This window comes from Amblyomma maculatum, chromosome 2, assembly GCF_055883805.1.
Source record: "Amblyomma maculatum isolate TAMU_Amacu chromosome 2, ASM5588380v1, whole genome shotgun sequence".
In the NCBI taxonomy this organism is placed as follows: Eukaryota; Metazoa; Arthropoda; class Arachnida; order Ixodida; family Ixodidae; genus Amblyomma; species Amblyomma maculatum.
Genome location: NC_139345.1, coordinates 59440816 through 59462483, shown reverse-complemented (window position 1 = coordinate 59462483; position 21668 = coordinate 59440816). Strand labels below are relative to the sequence as shown.

The 21668-nt window shown below is 44.6% G+C and overlaps 2 protein-coding genes across 2 annotated transcripts in view; both read right to left on the bottom strand.

The window, feature by feature from the left end:
* Positions 1–393: 393 nt before the first annotated feature.
* LOC146198767 (uncharacterized) overlaps positions 394–21668 on the bottom strand; it is a 64259-nt gene continuing 42984 nt past the window's right edge. The window contains exons 6-7 of the mRNA XM_084591975.1: positions 1739–1825; positions 394–533 (exon numbers count right to left, since the gene is read on the bottom strand). Of these exons, the coding sequence (XP_084448101.1) occupies positions 406–533; positions 1739–1825 (215 nt within the window). The 3' untranslated portion in view covers positions 394–405. The remainder of the gene's footprint in view (positions 534–1738; positions 1826–21668) is intronic.
* On the bottom strand, positions 6311–16492 carry LOC146198768 (uncharacterized). Its single transcript, XM_084595873.1, has 4 exons — positions 16346–16492; positions 13244–13395; positions 7220–7287; positions 6311–6360 (listed from the first exon to the last, which is right to left on the bottom strand). Exons 1-4 carry the CDS (start codon positions 16460–16462, stop codon positions 6311–6313), a joined length of 387 nt encoding a protein of 128 aa, XP_084451999.1. The 5' UTR covers positions 16463–16492.

Below are 21668 nucleotides of genomic sequence, written 5' to 3'. Positions count from 1 at the left end.
AATAAATTACAAAAAGCTATATTTTAAGAACAATTGAGCAGCTGTGGCTGATTGCTTTCCATTGCATTGCAGTACACCATGTGAAGTTTGCTCACTATCGAAAGCCTGCAGCCGAGACAGCGTGTCACACCATTATAGAACAGCCACACCCATAAACAATCGTCACTTATAGAATAAACGGCCTCGTAATATTGGTTGCGTTGGGTATAGAAATATAGCTCTAAAAACACTCGACAAGATTTCTGAACTGCTGGCGATCTGTTCACGATGTGCGACAGGTGACGCTGCTCTGAAATAAGCGGTATGAATAGAGAACAAATTTCCAAGACATTCAAAGCGAATAACATTTTACTGTCTCTTTGACTTGGTTAAGGTGTCAAAGCGGCGAGTGTTCTGATATGACTTCTACTGAAGCAGCTCTCCACAGGAATCTTGGTCATATGCCTTCACTCCGTTATCGCAGTTGTCCTCAAACTGGTCGAAGCAGATGTCAGGAATGTCCTTTAATGCGCTGTTGACCCACAGTGCGCATTCTGCAGAAGGTGTAAAAAGTCATTTATTAATAACATAAAAATATTTGAGAGCACTGCAAACCCTGCACTGTAAAAATGTGAAACCGTGGGTGTTGTTGCTTTGTTGCGACCCTAGGCACTCCGCAATTTGTTATTTTTTATTTTAGTGCTTTTGTTATTGTCAATTAAATTCTGCCATTTGTATTTTCTATATTTTTCATTCTTAACATTGCTATTTCGGTTTCTTTTAGCGGATTCCAGCGTCCTTAGTCTAGATAAGGAGAACTGTAGACAGGTTTGCAGGAAGCAGGCGGGAAAAATCGAAACAATTGGGCATGTATTCATTGACTGTTGGTTGGCTATTGACCAGGTTTCATTGGAATGTTCTACAGTGAACTCGCAAAAATGAGCTTCCTATAACCCCGTATAAAATCCCTTGCCTCTTGGTTGAAACTGAGGAAGGTGTACCGTTCGATATGTTTATATTTCTGGGTCTTCCAACTCCGTGGAAGACGAGATTATCTGTTGGTTATGCAGATATCATTTATATTCTATATATTCTCGGCACGTGAGAACTTCATTTAAAACTTTTCGCTTATTAGACAAGTGAATCAGGCTAAAAGCGCATATGCTGAGGAGTGAGAATCCTTGATGTCTTGGAAGGCCTGAGGAATCCTTAACATAGCCATATACCCGTGTATCGTGCTGATTCATTGCACATATTGATCTATATTTTTATAGTGGCGCATAAGCAGGTAGTGAGAAAAAGAGGGGGCATAGAATAGTTATAATAGATTTTAGCGTCCTCTGCTGGGACACGGGCGTATGGTGGTTCAAATTCTGGCGAGACAGAGGAACCATTGTGTGCCTTTCATTCTGCGCACAGAACCTACAGTTTTCAGAAAACCTCTTTCCTTTCATTTAGAAAATATTATTTTTAACCCGAGCATGCTGTTTTTCTTGTTTATGCAGTAGAATATCACGGCAGCTGCTGGATCACTATCAGTGTAGTGACTAAAGCGATCTGATATCAGAAGTGGAACTGATGAATGTCAATGTGGACATGCTTGTTTCAAAAGTTGATACATCTACAGAACACAAATCTAGATAAAATTTGCCAGTGTTCATTTGTGTTGGAGCAACCTGTCCAGCGTCCGATTCTGTAGCACACTGAAGAAAAGTGGTCTCACTCATTTGTTTTCTGATGCTACATTACCGGAGCTCACCTTCACGGCCTCCCATTGGGGACACTAAAATAATACAGTTCTCATAATCTGTGAATATGAAGTGGTTCCTCAGTGGATGTTGGTAATCTGCAAAAAAAAAAAAATAAGCAGGTCAGCTCCCGTCGCTTTAAAAAGAGGCACTGAAAGTTTATTGTGTAAAACGCGTTCTGTTGCAGAAGTCTACAATTTAAGTCTTGAGTTTATTTCAACACAACAGCCAAAGCGAAACCCCGGGTAGCAACAGCTACGTCGTGAAGAGGCGTAGCTACAAGAAGAGGAAGAAGAAAGAAAGACGAAGATGAACAAGAAAAAGAAGGCTAAGAAAAAGACAAAGAAGACTGAGAATGAGAGAAAGAAGAGGAAGAAGACCGTTCGGTCACCCACAGCTAATGCTTTTGATCCATATTTAGTTCAGCAACGTTAAACCCTTCACATTTTATTTATTGCGATTTCTTATAATACCCTATAACTTCAGACAGAAAATGTATTAACACTGTAGCAGCTGCATTTCATGTCCTAACTAGATTTAAATATTTAAAAAAATAAAATTCGTTTACAAACGGCTGTGTTTTCCACACAAAAGACAGGTTACAGCTTGTGCATCGAGGTTCGTTTTTTGCCAGAGCAACACTCGCCAGCCGCTTCGCGTCTTAAGCGTGGTCGCACCTCCGCCGTGGCGCCGACTCCCCGAATGACCTTGAGCCAAGAAGTTGAAGACGAAACTGCTGGTGACAGAAAAACTCGGTAGTTGCCATCCCGGTAGAGACGAACGAGAACAGCGAGTCACCCCCACCGAAAGCTCTCACTCCACATCCTCTTCAGCAGCGTTGAAGCTCTGTAATTTTTATAACTAAACTGATACACTTTCTGTGCCCCTCCAACCCTGCCACTGAACCTAACCCGAACCCCACCCGGGAGGATTGGGAGCCGACCCTACTCGCCTGCTCCAACCTGAAAGCCCAAAAGGCGTTGGTCAAACGAGTAATGGCGGCAGCGGAAGCCACTGTGGTTCAGTACTAGAGACTCCACCTAGTGTTTGTGAAGGAAGGACACTAAGCCTGACCCCAGAGCGACCTCCATGTAACTCTCTCTTTTTAATAAACGTTTTCACCACCACCTCAACATAAAGCGCTTTTTGCAGTTTCATTTAAATTGTAACAAATATTATACTAGCTTTTTGTCTCACTGTAAACGCTGTAAAATGCATTGCTGTTTCGCAAATGTGTCATGACATCATGTGCCTATTTTTCTGGCACAGTTATGGTGGCGGGCATAACATTTGAGTAGAAGGATCAGGTTACATTTCGCGTTAAATACTAGGCTTTTGTTGTGACGGCTGCAATGAGCGATTGTCAAAATAATTCACTAATTTCCACACGAGATTATATGCTCCTGGAGCATTTGAAACAGAGTTACATTAATACTATACCCACTCCCTTACTTCTGCCAATTCTAGGCCGAGTTCCGGAAGGTCGACGAACGATAAGATCGGCATACAAAAAAGCTCTAAGCATCCCTAATTAGAGAATCAACAAGAAGCTACTCGCGCTTTGAGGTGACGACTCATTTGAAGAGCTTAAGAAGCCAGAGAGACGGCGCAGATCCAAAGTTTATCTCAAGGTCGGGCTAATGACGAATGACGACTGGATGCCCTGGGTTTATGTGCACGTAGGTCCGCCCTCCTGCTTTTTGGCTACCATAGCCCCCCCCCCCCCCCCCCCATGCTACATTTACTGGAATATGCCTAAAAAATAATTTTAATGTCACTAAATTAAAAAAAGGAAAGCAATTTTTGAATAATCGCATACATGCAATGCAAATACAAAAAACAATGCGGCCACTAATTCTTAGTCGAGGGGATTACAAGGGCATTTCTGTAGGCCTATATGACAAGTATTTCTTTTTCGCTCTCCGAAAGTGAGAGATAGGCTGCGACGTAAATATTGCAAAGATGGAGAAAAAGGGGAGATTTTCCTTCTCATCGTACAAGCTGTCCTGATTGTAATACTTGAGAAACCCCCCTCTCCCCCCCCCCCCCTTCCACCGTCTTTTTTTCGACGCCACCGGACGAAGAGATTGACCAGATAGCATGACAAAATCTTGCGCAATCAATAAGGAATTCATACAGAACCGTTTCATAAGCTGATGAATGATTCATTTTGGCAGCGCAAGGTCGTCCAACTGATCGGGCTAAACGACGTCACATTAGCATGGCGGAGATTCCTATTCTGGTTTTCTTGTTTCAAACGTGTGGCCCTAAGTTTTATAATCCGTGGTTCTATACATGAAGCGCAGGATAGAATAAATCGGCCCCTGCTCTCAGAGATGAGGCCCTGGGCTACACTCTTCCTAGACCGTCCCTTAATCCAGAGCTCGGCTATCTACCAACTCGCAGGAAGAGCCATCCTATACAGATTGGGCGTTGAGGGAGAACACAATGAAACTCCAGGGCCAGCACCAGCTAACGTCGGAAATTGGGTCAGGATTAAACCTTTACCTAAAAGCATGAACCCAAACTTATGACAATGCCGGCGAGAAGCGAGAGCCAAGGTCTAGCATGAAACTGCAAAAATTTGAAGTAGCTTGACATGTAGATGCCGCGAGTAGCGAGGATGATCTGCAGATATTCATTATTTGCGGTGACACGCAATCGATAGGAAGACAGGCCTTACTAACCGCGTATGAGACAACCCCAATTAAATGTAATATATTTCCTCGATTCTTGCGAGGGTATGCAAGACGCCTTAATGTCCAGAATTTTGTTCATCATTGGAAACTATTAAGATATCTTCACGTTAACTAGTCTGTTTAGCGTTAAAGTACTGCGTGTTGCTTGTCGATAAATGTTTTCTACGCCAGAAAGGCACAACGGACGTCACGATGGATCGCCCTTGAAAGCTATCGGGACAATTGTGGATGCATCGTTGATATCCTTGATGTCAGGAAGTTCCTGTTCGTTAGATTATTGTTCAGCGAGTCAAGATGCGCTGATGGCATCGAGAGCTTGGCGTCGTCGGTGGAATTCTCAGCGGGGGAGTCTGCATGGATGAACGAGAGGCAAACGGCGTCCGCTGTACTGACAGCCAGGCTTTTACCCTACAGCTATGCCATATTCCTGAAGGTCGAAATTTCGACGTCCTTCACTTATTGACTTGACATTCGTCCTCTTCGTTCTCTGTTGCGGAGTAGTTAGATGCCGTTTTAGACAGAGCTATTTGCCTAAGCGGTAATTCCTTCCTACTAATCCTCCATTTCAGCTTGGAAAACACCCGAGCCTACATTTCTTGCGTCTGTACGAATCTCCCCCTCGCCTAGTTCTATTTGCTAGTGTCCTATATTTAGATTTATCGATGAGAACCATATCGCGCAGTATAAGAGATATAGAGAAACGTCGATTCTTGGGAGAGGGGGAACGCTTTCTCTGGTTATTTGGTTTAAACGGCAGGGATCCGCAAAATGAATCAGTGCGTCTTTCTTTTTCTTTAGCAGAGCCACAGGTACCGCCCATGAAATACGGGGAGTGCTGAATAGCACCTTCTCGAAGCACGCCTTTGACATGGCTGTTTGCAGCAGGGCGTTTAGTGTTAGCCAGGCGACTGTACAAGAGAGGACATGGTGGCATCCGTAGTATTAATCCAACGCTTGGCTAGACGTCGCCTGCCAAATTGCAAGGAAGTTGACAAGGTAGCCACATAGCACAGAAGGAAGCCTCTAACCCGCTCATTCTTCCATATTGCCGTTTGGAAATCTCAGGTTTAATTCCGAACTATAAATTGATGACCGGCCTCTTCGGCTCAAGCTACGACACCATGAAATTGCCTGTGGCGATTAGAATGTCAGTGATGCCTGCATTGTAAGCCACTGCATTTCCAATGCTCATTACCACTTTAGGGCGTAATTTGTTTTCGGCGAATTACGGCTCGTGACGCCTTCAAAGCTTTCAGTGTCACCGCGGTGGCAGACACCGTCACAGTGGAAGTGAATGTAATCCTGACGTGATCATCGAAGTTATATATATATATTAGCGTCGGTCGTGTTGAAGCGTATGTGAGAAGAATTGTGTGAACACTGGGCAGCTGGCACGAAGCTTATCGGATCTATATTTCTTTGTACCTTTAGTCTTTACGTACATGTGCCAGTCGGTGTGATCGAGTGACCACCGTATTATCAAGATGCGGGTCGGTCCAAGGCGTAGTCATATTTTTCAATGTTACAATGAATATCCAGCCGAGTAAAGAAAGTCCCCTGTTTTGAGCAAGCACTATTCAATCGGTGTCATGGTCTGAAATATTCAGACCCGCAGTTAGAGTTGTGGTGACACATCAACGTCGTGGGGGACCAGTCATGGCTCTAATGCTAAAGAAATTGGTTTAGTTTCGCCGGAGCAGTAGGCGTCGAGGTAATGTATCACAGTCGTGCACATCGTAGATTCACGCACCAAACTGGTTGCAGCGGTAGACAATCTTGAACAGTGTGAGTTGCATCACACAGCGAAAACCAAATTGTTGTAGCTTCAATTCTGCTTCCCAACTAATGGATTCCCTTAACTCCTCCCATCGCTCGAGCCAGTCCTCAAGAGCTTCGCCTGGAAAGTCCTAGAAGGTCGGTAGATTTAACGGAGGCTGCAACACGAACCAAGGCGTAGAGACAGTAGCCTACAGGCTTATGAGAGGTGGCATGGTCAGTGAATGCAGTATTGCAGCAGTTGGGTGCGTCCATATAGTATGATGTCACATCAGGCGCAGGAACTCGAGTGAAAACCGTGAAGCGGTCGGCTACCCTGATGAGTAGGCGTAATCATGAATGTAAGCGATCGCAATTTCTTGAGTCTCGGCTTGTTGACTTGGTACGGAGCAAGGGATGCGCCTGCACCAAATGTTACGGGTGAATAAATGCTTCTAGGTTACGATCACAAAGGAGGCAAGAGAACACCACAGAGTGGCAATGGGCTTATAGAAGTAAAACGTTGAAGGCTGTTGTTTTTTGCTGTTAATCAACTAACAGATGAGGGATGCATATACACGAAAGATCGGGTAAGAATTCAGGGAGCAGTGAAATATTCAGATCTGTATTTTCATGCCCGAAAAAAAAATAAATGGAGCAGAAGTAAAAACAAAACTAAAAGGAGCGAAGGGGCCGAATAAATAACAAAGGGGAAATCACAACGCACACGGCAGACTGACACTTAGATTTGTAGCCAAGTAGTAGGCTGCCAAACTCGACTTCAACTTCTTCGCCTCGAGAAGAGGCCTGCTCCATAATAAAGTAGAGCAAAGATATGATGAATGCAACATGCAAATAGGTTCACACTGTATGTTCAATTTTATGTGTAGTGCGATTAGTTTATTGCTTGTCGTCATACTGTTTTCTGTCTAATACTCTCAGCGCTCTTAGTTTCGGGTCAATTCGGGAAGCGTTTTATTCACAAGCAAACATATTCTAAGAATGATGTGCTTACATCTGCGGTACATTCGCACATACCGTTGTTAAGGATGACCACATTGGAATCAGGTGTTGGTCCAGGCTGTAAGTAGTGTGTAGTATTTACCCTGCAATGAGAACGTAAATCGGTCAGCGAAGACGATCTGAGGCATGAATTTGTAGTTTTATGGAGTTTAATCTATTTTGGCCTTTAACCACTCCCGGAAAGCTTTTGACAAGCATTCCGCTGCAGCTGTATTGCTTATCAGGTCCCTCTGTAAATGGCGGTCCCCTTGCAAGAAAACTTGCCATCATAGAGGCTGCTTCAGATGCGAACTCGTCATCTACTTCGCGTTATTCGATTCCATGATACTGAAGCCTTTTTGCGTTAAACCAAAGGAAATACAGCGCTAAGTTTTAGACGAACCACACAGAAAGACGGACGGGACAGGCGCTAACTCCAACTAAGTTTATTAAAAAACTCATGTGCACATATATAACCCGAAGACAGTGAACGCTTGCGCATGTCCCTAAAGTAAGAAGGAAAAAAACCATTCAGAAAAAACACCCTAAGGAAAAAAACCTTCTCATAATCTCGTATTTTTTAACAATCTGTGTTCACTTTCACGTAAAGATACAGAAGTCGTGCTGACACACTTACCCCCCCCCCCCCCCCTCTCTTTGATAAAAAAGGCTTCTGCGAGCTCGCGAGCTAATCTGTCTTTACTTCTGGTTAGAAATTTTAATCTCTCCAAATCGTGGTTCACAGATTTTTTTATTTTCATTAAGGCAAGAGCGGCAATGGGCGGGTAGGTTTTGGAACGAGTCGGATGCGTTCCCTAAAGACCTGTTATGCTCGCCGGCACGATCGTTAACGCAGCGTCCGGTCTGACCGACGTACACCTTGCCACACGTAATGGGGATCTCGTAGACCACTCCCGTGGCACACTTTACGTAGGGCTTCGAGTGTTTCTTTCCACACCCAGATGTTGTTTGAGCCCTACTGGTAACCTTGGGGCACATCTTGGCCAATTTGCAGGGGGCGGAGAAGACCATGGCGACTCCGTACTTGTTGCCAACTCGTTTTAAATTGTGGGATACTTTGTGTAAATACGATATCACCACTGGCTTGGCTCCACGAAAGGATTGTTTTCGACGTTGCCCCTTTGGCTTGCCCTTGAGGTTTTGTAGCAATGCCTCGGTCATGCTAGCCAAAACATGGTCTGGAAACCCTGCTTTGCGCAGTCTGCTCACCTCACCCTGGAAGCTCGCTTTCATCATGTGAGAGCACGACTTGAGGAGTGCAGATTCCATAGAGAAGGCGGCAATAGCCCTCTTTATAGTTTTTGATTGGGCCGAATCGAATGGCAAGAAATCTTTCTTAGCCCTAGGAAGGTAGCGCCAGCACACACTTCTGTCCCCCAGCTTAATGTTCAGGTCTAAAAACTGGAGGCAGTCCTGTTCGGGAAGCTCAAATGTGAATGAGAGCCCCTTTCCATGTTGCTTAAACATTTATAATATTCTCATGGCAGTCTCCTCATAGCGGCCTGTTTCAGTCTGTTTAAAATCACTAAAAAATCATCTACATATCTAAAAATCTTTAGGACTGTTCCGTCGTCAGTTAGTGATGCCAAAATGTTGTCAATAGATGCGAGAAAGATGTTACATAAGACTGGCGCTACACATGACCCGATGCAAATGCCCTGGCGTTGTAGGAACCGCCGGTTGTCAAACTGGATGAAAGTAGACTTAATATAAAACTCTAAAAGAGACATGAAATTGTCAACCCTAACCCCTGCTTTATTTTGAAATGCAATGGTACCGCTAGCTTCAATGCATTGTCGAACAGAAGTGAACAGGTCGCTATGGGGCCCCGAGTAAAAAAGGTCTACGACATCTACGGCGAAGGCGTAACCGACATGCTTTTCCCTCTCCAACACACCGACTACATCAAAGGAATTTTTTGTGGAAAAAGGGTCAGAAACATGCAAATCCTTCAGGTTCTTAAGCAAAAAGCGGCTTATATGTTGCTGCCAAGTACCTTTCTCGCTGACTATGGCCCTAAACGGTGCATCTGGCTTATGGGTCTTCACCGAAAAGAAGATAGACAAATTATTCACAGGTGAGTTCAAAACATCTCTTGCCAGTCTCTGCAGCTCCAGGTATTTGCACAAGTCAACAGCTTTGCCTTTTATCCTGGTGGCAGACGTCTATCTTCTTTTCGGTGAAGACCCATAAGCCAGATGCACCGTTTAGGGCCATAGTCAGCGAGAAAGGTACTTGGCAGCAACATATAAGCCGCTTTTTGCTTAAGAACCTGAAGGATTTGCATGTTTCTGACCCTTTTTCCACAAAAAATTCTTTTGATGTAGTCGGTGTGTTCGAGAGGGAAAAGCATGTCGGTTACGCCTTCTCCGTAGATGTCGTAGACCTTTTTTACTCGGTGCCCCATAGCGACCTGTTCACTTCTGTTCGACAATGCATTGAAGCTAGCGGTACCATTGCATTTCAAAATAAAGCAGGGGTTAGGGTTGACAATTTCATGTCTCTTTTAGAGTTTTATATTAAGTCTACTTTCACGCAGTTTGACAACCGGCGGTTCCTACAACGCCGGGGCATTTCCGTCGGGTCATGTGTAGCGCCAGTCTTATGTAACATCTTTCTCGCATCTATTGACAACATTTTGACATCACTAACTGACGACGGAACAGTCCTAAAGATTTTTAGATATGTAGATGATATTTTAGTGATTTTAAACAGACATGACACAGGCCGCTATGAGGAGACTGCCATGAGAATATTAGAAATGTTTAAGCAACATGGAAAGGGGCTCTCATTCACATTTGAGCTTCCCGAACAGGACTGCCTCCAGTTTTTAGACCTGAACATTAAGCTGGGGGACAGAAGTGTGTGCTGGCGCTACCTTCCTAGGGCTAAGAAAGATTTCTTGCCATTCGATTCGGCCCAGTCAAAAACTGTAAAGAGGGCTATTGCCTCCCTCTCTATGGAATCTGCACTCCTCAAGTCGTGCTCTCACATGATGAAAGCGAGCTTCCAGGGTGAGGTGAGCAGACTGCGCAAAGCAGGGTTTCCAGACCATGTTTTGGCTAGCGTGACCGAGGCACTGCTACAAAACCTCAAGGGCAAGCCAAAGGGGCAACGTCGAAAACAATCCTTTCGTGGAGCCAAGCCAGTGGTGATACCGTATTTACACAAAGTATCCCACAATTTAAAACTAGTTGGCAACAAGTACGGAGTCGCCATGGTCTTCTCCGCCCCCTGCAAATTGGCCAAGATGTGCCCCAAGGTTACCAGTAGGGCTCAAACAACATCTGGGTGTGGAAAGAAACACTCGAAGCCCTACGTAAAGTGTGCCACGGGAGTGGTCTACGAGATCCCCCTTACGTGTGGCAAGGTATACGTCGGTCAGACCGGACGCTGCGTTAACGAGCGTGCCGGCGAGCATAACAGGCCTTTAGGGAACGCATCAGACTCGTTCCAAAACCTACCCGCCCATTGCCGCTCTTGCCTTAATGAAAATAAAAAAATCTGTGAACCACGATTTGGAGAGATTAAAAATTCTAACCGGAAGTAAAGACAGATTAGCTCGCGAGCTTGCAGAAGCCTTTTTTATCAAAGAGAGGGGGGGGTAAGTGTGTCAGCACGACTTCTGTATCTTTACGTGAAAGTGAACACAGATTGTTAAAAAATACGAGATTATGAGAATATTTTTTCCTTAGGGTGTTTTTTCTGAATGGTTTTTTTCCTTCTTACTTTAGGGACATGCGCAAGCGTTCACTGTCTTCGGGTTATATATGTGCACATGAGTCTTTCAATAAACTTAGTTGGAGTTAGCGCCTGCCCCATCCGTCTTTCTGTGTGGTTCGTCTAAAACTTAGCGCTGTATTTCCTTTGGTTTAACGTAATGTCACACCAACTAGCCCAGCAAGAGATACTGTTGAAGCCTTTTTCTTTTATTTTTAGGTGACGGAACCACCGGTTCCAGGTTCAGACAAATTCATACTGAAGAAGGCAATATTTGATTTCTGAAACTGCTCTTATCTCCCTACCTGGGCACATGAGGGCTTTGGCGCAACCATCGTTTTGAGACCATCGGTCTGCCGCAACAACAACGGTTATTGGTGAAATTTCTTCTAATGAGTTCTAATGAATGCATCTTTAGTGCATGAATGGGTAATGAATCTCGCCTTCGGCTCCCCTTGCGAATGGCGGTTTGCCTGCATGCAATTCCTACTCAATTAACCATAAATACCGTACTTTATGACCGTTAAGTCACATATCCTAGCCATTAGAATGAGCATTTGCAGTCTATGAATTGCAGTGTCCGACTCAGGAATATAGGATCCTGATCTCGATTCCCATCTGCCATGTTAGCCATGCTAGTTGTGTCTTGACGTCACACAAGTCGTCGACTAACTGGTGTCCGACCATGTAACCAGACAAATCCCACCGGGCCGAACCAAGCTCACGGCTTCTCACTCACTCCTAAAACTTATGCTGTGCCGACGCTAGGTTCTAGGCTGAGACATAGCTTTAACGTTATCATGTTAAAACAATGGTGTCTATGTTTTCCGCCTCAAAACCTTGCGGTCCATTTCGCGCTTTACCTAGACTGCCCGACTGCAGCAGAAAACGACGACGCGCACCGCATCGAATTCAGTTAAACTTACCTGTTCGCACTTGTTTCTTGGTGAAAATGCCCCTTCCCACTCCTTCTCGATGTGAAGTGAGTGAGTGTAATGCGGTCTTTGTATGGCTATTGGACATTCATATCAAAAGTGAAAACGTTGCCTAAATTTCGAGCGGTTGAAGAATGAAGGCGTCACCTAACGATTTATGTACGCTTTTTCTGGTGTATTCAAGGTAGAAAAAGAAAGGACATGGCTACAGAGTATGAAAGAGCATTGAACAAGGGTAGAGTTCGCAAGCCGAGCCAACGCTTTGACAAGTGCACTTATATCAAAGATGTTAAGTTGAACTTTGCTTAAGGGAAGTGTGCGTGACGTGGCGAGTTAGGGGTGCGGTTATAGTGCAGTCGCTTTATTTTCTGGAAGGTTCTCCTCTAGTGTATGTTCATCAGTTGCTGCTATAGAAAAGCTTCCAGTCCGAAATACGTGCATAGTGCCCTGAGTTAGTATTCGGTGTCGGGATGTGATCTGGCAGCACGTTTGCTGCTATTTTTGCATGACCAGCAACCAAGCTAATCCAAACTTAAAAGCGAGAGACCTCCTATCCTCCAGTGTGTACATCAGCTCACAAATGTGTGCGCTTAACACGTTTTCAAAACTGGATTGAATACAAATAATGTAGCAGAAATCAATTTCAATGCGGAATCAAATATTTCCAGCGCAAAAACAGAGTTCAACTAAATGAAGGTGCGAATATCCACAAGAAACAGAAATATTGAGCAAGAGGACTAATCTTGAAAAAGAGCAGCAGTTCTAGCACTGGATCTCCAGTACAGTGATATAAATTGCACAGTTGGTCAGTCGTCCCGTGCGAGTACTTGAATGATGACAAAAAGGACAAGCTATCCTAATCGACGTCTCATTCGGTTTTATTGAATGCCGACCGCTGCCTCACAGCTGGCGCCGAGCGCGGCGAAATCCAGCACGAACAGCAAGAAAACAACAATGATTGTGAATTAGCAACTAGGAAATTGAACTGTTGATTCCCTCTTTCTTACAACTAAACTCCACATGTATGCACTTCAATGCTTTTGGCGAACGATAAAGTGATCTCTACACTATAATAACGCGGCCACCTTCCATGATAAATCGTGCGTCCCCTCCCGGATGCTAAATTTCATATTTTTCAATTTTATAACCAATATGAAAAATTGTATTTGGACACGTAGGCAGAGGAAGTACAGCCAGGATATGCTATAGTTTCTCCGCCCTTCAGTACACATTCGTTTCTTTTATCGGCAATATTGTTCATCAGCATATTTCCTCCACATGTCCATATACTTTACGTAATCCCGGAAAGTGATTGCCCAAAATTTGGCAGTTTAAATATTTCGAGTTCTTATACTATGTGAGAAAATATAAAGGTGAAACATACACAGTATGCGCTTTCAGGTCCTTGTTAAAGACAACGTAAGTTGCGCTTGGCGGTGCTAGACTGAATTCCGTCCGCACCGCCATCAGGCAGTCGAGGTCTCCATCCTCATCGGCATCATATAGGGCTACGGCGTATGGAAAGTTCGCAAGACTCTGCAAAGCAAATGTTCGCCAGTTTATTAATCTTCCACTAAGAAAGCTAGAGAGTCTGTGTATAGTACTTGGTGAAGAAGCTATATGTTCCGCTATATTACGCATATTTGCTAAGCTGTCTACACGGTACCGGCAAGGTGGACGACATTCTAAATAAGGAGCAATTACTCATTAGGAAGCACCTACAGTAATGAAAACCCCTTCACCCAAACATATCAGATTAGCACCTTTCCTTTTCTAGTGGCTGGTTAATGTGGCTTCATGTTAACATAACCACCTAAACGACCCTTTCACACTCCTAAAAAATTCTTAGGCATAATATTTTGAGCTTCTGAATTCGCTTTCATCCACCTTTTCTAAGCTACGTGCTTCTTGAACACACCATAAAAACGTACTATGATGGCTCAACATGCACAAGCATATAGCCTCACGGGCTCATAGCTAGGTGGGTACCTCCACAGCCATCTAAATGTTTTACTACACGTGTAACTTATATGCCAACAAACCCATCTCCTCAGTGGGGGAGTGTTTCAGCAGTATCGCATACTTGTTAAAATATATATCGCATTCTTAGCCATGCATCATTCTGAAATTCTCTTTCCGGGAATGTTTGATCCGAAGGCCTACCGGCGAACGAGGAGCCATAGTTTCATCTGCAAATGTTCTTGTCTATACCACCCGAATGGTGCCAGACTTAGCAGGCATGGCGTGAGACGCCATCAAGTGCTTTGGAAAGCCTCTTGTACAGGGTAAAAATTTTTATAGAGTTACAAGTTTATGACAAAGGTCCGAGAGCTACGCGTAGGGAGTAGGGAGTTATCTCGCTGGCACCTTTGAAATGTTGACTAAAGGAGGGACACACTGCACTATAAACCGGACAACAACGCCAGTTGTTATTGCTGTGATCTGCGGCAGGAGCAGCACAGATTTGGCGTGTTTAGCTGCTTAGTTTCTTTCTCCATAAGCCTTGCGTAAGATGACTAAACATTGCGTTTCTACAACAGCAGGCATTCCATGAAGCAAACATCTTTTTTAGAGATTCAGTTGTATCTATTAGTGTAAAAATCACTCATCTAGCTGCCCCATCCCGTGCAAAAAAGCTGTCAACGAATTTGCAGCTCACCTTAATTTCCCTAGCGACCGTGACACCTGTGCTTATCCTTATCCTAATTTAGTACGTAGTTATACCTTGCCGTAGCAAATTCACAGTAATAACACTTGGCGTTTGACTTTAATCTTTTCGCATATCCTATTTGACCTTGATTTTTGTGTTCTTAAGTTGTAAATGTGCGAAGTCACGCCGTTGATATGACAATCATTGCCGTCATTGGTAGCGTGATCGGTTAGCCACATAATCAGCGGGCATGTTGCACCTTTCCTCGCAGCCAGGATGGAGCGCGGGAGTTCAGTGAAGTAATTTTGAATAAACTTTAAGGTCTACTAGACAGGGAGCTAATACCGAGAGCGATTACAAATTTCTTAAACCATCCGACAAAGAAGCAGGACCGTTGCGCCTCTCTGTCCAAGATTCATGAAAATTCCGAAGAAGCGTTATCTGCTACAAACATTTCGGGAAGGTAGACTGTTTCTAACATTATTACACCACAAAATGCCTGTCAATATTAGTCTGCTCCGAATAATTTCGCTTATTAAAAACACAGCCAACTAGTCAGATGACTATAATGGTCCCACAATATCACGTCACTCTGACACTATAATGTTCTAATTGGTGAAGGCATCGACGCCCTCTCTAGTGTTAATCAATATCGCCGCTCACATGAATCTGAAGTTTTAATGTCGCTGCCTAACTGTAGCCCTGAGACTAACTTATTTCAAATTTCATTCAGCCAATAGGCTGAATGAAATTTGAATTTAAGTATTCGTAACTAACATGGACACTATCTTCGCGCCTACACACAAAAATGTATCCATGGGGAGTTCTGGAATCCAATATACTACATTAATTTTCTGGTAAACCACACATATGCCTGCACTATATTGACGATACATTCATGATATTGCAGCGTGTGTGAAAAAAACTCCCAACCTTCTTTTCCGTCTTAACAGTTATCAATGAGGCATTAAATACGCTTGTCAGCGTTCAAAACGGAATGTCGATTTTCTCGATGCTCCGCTGACCATATAAAATCAAAATATTTTTTCCTTCTTTTCCCTCCTTAATTTTGTTTTCTCATGAATATTTTTTTCTTTCAGTTCTGTCCCGCATATCAGGTATGGTGTATGCTATTTGATTATTTTTTAATATTTTTCAACTATTCTTTTGTCTGTGATACAGTTGATACGCAATACAGCTTCAACCGCTGAAGCTGTATTGGTTATCAGATCTCTTTGGAACGCCTGTCTCCTTCAAAGAAGCACATGTCAACACCGAATCTGCTTCTTGCGTTAGCTCAACATCCACCTTGCATTGTCATTTTTCCTGCTGCTGCCGTATTTTACTTTCTTTTCTTTTTATGGTCACTTGACCCCCGGCTCCAAAGTCAGAGAACTCCATCCACAAGAAAACATTCTTTCATTCGTGACTTTGGTCGTATTTCTTCCACCTCTCTCCCGAAAAAAAAATGTGTATATATCCAGCTAGTAATGACTGGTATTCCCAGACGAAGGCAAGTCTCCTTATCGAAACTTTTGCTTGCTTACCGATGCTTCTCCTTAACCTTAGTTTGGTTCCCTTTCATGCTGTGCAGCCATCTTCCACTCGCTATATTATGGATACAGCTACTTGCTTGATCTACTTTAAGAGTACGGTCCGCGTAATTGTGTCCATATTTCTGCGCAAACAGATTCCAATTTTCTAAGCTCAATGAAACTATAGCTCATGAAACAAAGTTTTACCCGAAATTATTTTACTTAATGTATTTTGTTCACCAGCCGCAATTCATTCTAGTCCGATGAGAGGTGGTCAGGACAAAATACAACTTGAACCTACCTTGAACGAATCCACGGTATGTTGAGTAAGATGATGCTGTGCTTTGCAGGATGCGAACAGAAAAACTAGTAGTAAGGTGCAGGCGGTGGTGAACGTCGCTGGAAGGTACGATGCCATACCTAAGTCGGGCAAAATAACCAACTTTGTTTCCCCTATCATGCGAGGTATCTACTGCGAGACGAGGCACAGGAAAGCTGTGCTAATATACTGAGTCCAATCATAAAACGTCTGACATGATTTTTCCTGTAAAGTTCAATTCTACCAGCCGTTTTCTCTTTTTAGGTAGAGCAGACCTTACCCTCAGTAATTACTGCGTCTCATCAACGGCCCTAGGGAAAAGGACAGAAATATAACATGTATTGAAAAAAAGCAGGCTTTGTCTGGATTTTGTTCATTGCTGATACTTAAATGCCAGCTGCTGCGAAATTCTTTCCACAGAAAAACGCTTTTTTTTTTTAGTATTGGGTGAAGGGAGTCCTTGAAAAAATAAGTTGTAATTATGACATTAGTGAGAGCTCAAGGAATCGCTCGCAAGATGGTCGCTTTCATTACCGATGGATGTTCGAAAATGAATTGTCACTAACAAATGCTACAAGTGGCGTTTGAACAAGAATGCTCGGAATCACTTGGGCTTGTGGCTGTAATGCTTCGGCGGCGGCTCTTGCTTCCCCGCATGAAAACTGCAGCGAGTGGCTACGCTTACAGCGAGCGACGCGAACGGCGATCTATCTACTAATCGAAAGCTCTGCTAACCTACGTTCGCATACGCCAGCTACTTTTGTAGCTCGGCTTCGGCTTCTTTTTCTGTCAGTGATACAATCGAATTCTAAAATGTATTCTTCGCAAATTATTCTTAAGCTCTACTCGCCGGAGGCAATGCGGTTTCATTTGTTCTCGTCAAATCAAGCACAGGCTGCATTACAAGATTCAAGCCAGATGAAATAAAGCAGGCCCCAATACACGAACAGCATTCGCAGTTTGCCGTATTCCGGAAGCGATTGCGGAGTGCACGTTCGTACCCACGGTAGTTGCACGGTGTTTAAGAATAATAAGTCGACCGTGAATCGCTAAATGCACTGCCATGTTACCAATAATAAGATTGCTGAGCCATGTATTACCTTGCATGTTTTTTTTTTTTTTTTTTTTTTTCATTTCTCCCGATTGTAATTCAATTGAAGCCTAATACGTCGCCATGAGGAGGGCGTTCTGTTAATGTCAACCTCACCCCAAGATCTTACTTTGGAATATCTGGCAAGTTGGGTTACTGCTCCATACGTCTTCTACGGGGGTTCTAATCATTCAGAATAACCGTAAAAATGATCTGTAAAATTTGGAACTATCGTATGATTAGCTTTGTGACATAGCCCACCCTCTCAGTGTACATATAGAGAAAGTAAAAATTCCTTGCAATTTTGCTTTACCGCAAGTTCAGCCTGAAATACAGGCTGTGCAGACAAAATCTTTCCAAGCGTCCCAGGTTTTCATGATTTAGGGCTCAGATAATTAAGACCAAAGCCTTTAATGGCAATGTCCGCCGGGGTGGTGCAGTGGCTACGGCGCTCGACTAATGTTCCCAAGGATGCGGGATCTAATCTTGGCCCCGGCGGCCGCTTTTCGATGGAGGCGAAAAGCAAGGCGCCCGTGTGCTGTGCGATGTCAGTGCATGTTAAAAAACGAGACAGAAGGTTGTCAGCAGAAAGATGTGAGCAGATGTGTCACGCTTTCGGCAGCGAGAGTTAAAATTAAATAAATAGACCTTGCCTTCACCGGGAAACTAACCTCCATTCCAAGGATCCCCAGTCCTGCGCTTCACCAACTGCGCCCGCCCAGAATCGTGAACCGCTCTTCATAATTCCCCTTGTCTACCGTGAGGATGATAGTATGATTCCACGAGTGACAGATACCTTTCCTTTCCTGTAAACGAATTATAGAACGCCGGTGATTTGATGCGTTTAATTAAATGCTGGTTGTGTTCGACAAGGGGCGCGTTATATACCGTCACCACAGGTCATGACGTCACCAGGCTATTCATGCATATACGAAGCTGACCACACCGGGTGTCCAATCCAGGCGTCCGTGCGACGCCATTTATTTGCGGCTTCCTCGAACGCCAACAGAAGCAAACAGAAGCAGGTCCAGATGTCTAGGAGGCGTTAGTACAGTTGTTGTTGTTGTTGTGGCTGTGGGAAGAAGGAAACGAAAATACACGGGCCTGCTACTGGCTCTGTTGCTGAGCCACCTTCGCTACCTGATTTATTTATAGGAAGGGAAAGGCGCGGTAACTGTTTTGCTTGTTTTCTGTGGACGCCGCAACCGCGCTGTAAGGGACGGGAGGAAGGTGGAGTGAAAGTGGAAAGAGAGAAAGAGGAGCCGTAGTGGAGGGCTACGGAGTAATTTCGACCACCTGGGGATCTAACGTGCGCTGACATCGCACAGCACACGGACGCCTCTTCGTTTCACCTCCATCGAAACGCAGCCGCCGAGGTCGGGTTCGAATCCGGGTACTCGGACACAGTAGTCGGGCGTCTTATCACTCCGCTGCCTCGTGCAGACAGAAGAGAAAATAGAGAAGAAAGAAAAGGAAGAGGGAGAGAAATACGCGCGCTGCAACAGCCGTCGTCCGCCACCGAAACGGTGGCGGGTGCAATGACGGCCTATAAGAGAAAAAAAATTCTGTGGCAGGCTAGCCCCCGCCGCAAGCGGCGGTGACCTACCTGTCTCAGCTCCATCAGGTGTTAGTACATATATTATGTTGAGGCATGAAAAGGAAAGAAAAATAAAGAGCATCTGCCCGTGCCACTTAGTATAACGGGCTAGGTGTTAGTACAGCAGGCATCAGCGGCGTTTGAAGTTGATTTACAGGATAGAAAAGGCGCAGTATCTGTCACAATTCTCCGCGGACACAAGTACCCCGCCATAAAGGAAGGGAGGAAGGGGGAAGTGAATGAAGAGAGGGAGCTAGAGGTGTCGTAGTGGAGGGCTACGATATACCGCGCTATAATAGATTTCGCATCTCTTTAGTGGTCTAAGCGCCCTCTAGAATTTTATATTACGCTCACTGTGTAACCTGTGTTTTGCGTTCCTGTTTGCGTAGCTCCTTTCACAAAACGGTACACAATATGCAAGGTGAAATGACAACTTAGTGCTTATCTAGTGTAACATATTCTTCGAATTTCATTCATTTTTTTTTGTGCAAAGAACGTCTCAGGAGCGTATCTCCACACATTGTCAATCATGCACGTAATTTACACTTGCACACAGTATCAATCCCGCGCATTAAAAGTGGCGGATGCCGCCTGCTTTCTTTGCCTCGCAGTTTTATTTTTGATTATAGCAAAGGCTATGGCATTCATTTGTTGCTCAGTCACTTCCCTCCTCCAGCGCGGAAGAAATGTGGGATGTATACAATTTTAATAAAAAAAAAAGGACATGATGTCTCCGTTTCGCGTTTTTTATACCAATCAGTCAGTTTTTATACCAGTCAGAAGCTTTCAATCACATATGCAAAGAGGCGTTGGTGTCGTAGGTGCTTTGCAAAGTTATGTTCTTTTAGAATAAAGAAAAAACAGAATAAATTTGAAATAACCCCTAGCTTTTAGTCTTTTTTTCTCAGCCGGGCCAACATGCTGCTTTTTGTAAGAAATCCTTCATAATGTTCCGAGCAAACTTGTCTAAAGTTGGCTTGTCGCTGGTACTTGTTTGCTTCATGTAATGATGTTACTCGTAGTGGCATCACTACGAGTAACATCATTAGTAGGCCAAGGGACATCACTACGAATAACGGCATGACTACGCCGCCAAAGAACTATGTAGTACAGGGTAGTATATGTCTGTAACGAATGCGTATTCAGTGGTATAGCTATGTGCCAGAACCGAGCCACTGACCCTTGGGTTGTGCGCGGGGCATACTATCTTACGTCGACAAAGAATTTTTCTTCTTGACTGCTAGGAAGCAGAGAGCATTCACTGGCTTAAACGCGTACTTAACCCGATCGTATCTAGGAACCCCATTGTATACATCAAAATAATAGCATCCTGTTATCATTGTCTGGACTGGAACCATCGAAATTTCTGAACACAAAAACATGCATCAAGTCAGGCTTAGGCATTAAATACCAGTGATGTTTAGCTATCTTCGGCAGGTAAGAAGCAGAAGACGATGAGCTGATGATGGTCAGGAGGAGATATATATTTGCAGAAGCAAAATAGTATACATAGGCAAAGTTACAGCAACAAGTCACACAGACAACTGTAACTTAAAAGAAAATCAAGACTCTCACACAGAGAAGTCACTTTACAGGCCCTTACTTTCCTACCGAGCGTTTCGGTTAAAGCCTAAGGGGTGTAAATACGTGCTAAGCATCTTGACTGTCGAACATGGTCCGAGGACCGCTTTTTGATACCAGACATCAACAAAGACCCGAGGGCGGTCACCTTAGGTGATCCGCCCCGAAAATGAAGCAGCCAATCAAATTATTTAAAAACATGCCACAACCCCAGTGGGTTGGGAATAATCTCGGGCCCAGGTCCTTAATTACGTCAAATAAAAATAGAACATTCAAAACACACACTCTTTCCACTCGCCCGTCCCCGAACCCTCTCACACGGCGCCTGTCCTTGCCTCCCCTCCTCTGCGTGTTTGCGACGCGACTTTGCAGCTGGCGCCTTTGTGAAAGAAACGCCGCGGGGGATCTGGAGACTAGGCCACCCCGCCGTCCCGTTCGAGGAAAAGGGGGGGGGGGGGGGGCACTGTCCCAGAGCAGTGTATAGTCGCCGTTGCTCACACCCGATGAGCCGCTGCGTGGGGGCTAAGTGCCGCGCACATTGTCGCGCACATTGTCGCCTTCTACAGGGCGTTTAGTGAGCGCTTGGGGCAGTGCAAAAGGCTTCATTAACGGCGTCTCCCTGCACCCATGCTTGGCGCCACGGCGGGAGATCGCTGAGATTGCTGGACGAGCTGGCCGTAAAGTGGTTCGCGGAAGCGTGCCACTGTTCTTCCCGGCTGATGATTGGATGCGTCTGTCGTTCGCTTCTTGGCGACGCCTCGGGGCGAAAGGACGAAACAAACCAGGCCTCCCGCGCGCCCCGCGAGCTCGCGCCCAAGAAAAGGGGAGAAAAGGAGAAAAAAAAAAAACAACAGCGCTCGCTCCTTGGCCTCGGCGCGTGGGGGGTTCGATCGCCAGCTCGACTCCACGTGCGAGTCGCTTTTCACTGCGGCCTTATTCCAAGCAGTTATTCTGAAATTAAGTCTCAACATTCCCGATCGCCCGAAATCCCCCGAACAGCACGCGCTGTGGAGCTTGCTCAGCCATGGCTGTTTTTC

Coding starts and splice junctions, on each gene's coding strand:
- LOC146198768 (XM_084595873.1), bottom strand. CDS start 16,462: ATGGCATCGTACCTTCCAGCGACGTTCACCACCGCCTGCACCTTACTA. Junction 7,288..13,243: donor GACCTGAAAGCGCATACTGT/GTATGTTTCACC, acceptor TTCTCATTGCAG/GGTAAATACTACACACTACT. Junction 6,361..7,219: donor TGTGGTCATCCTTAACAACG/GTATGTGCGAAT, acceptor TTCGTGTTGCAG/CCTCCGTTAAATCTACCGAC.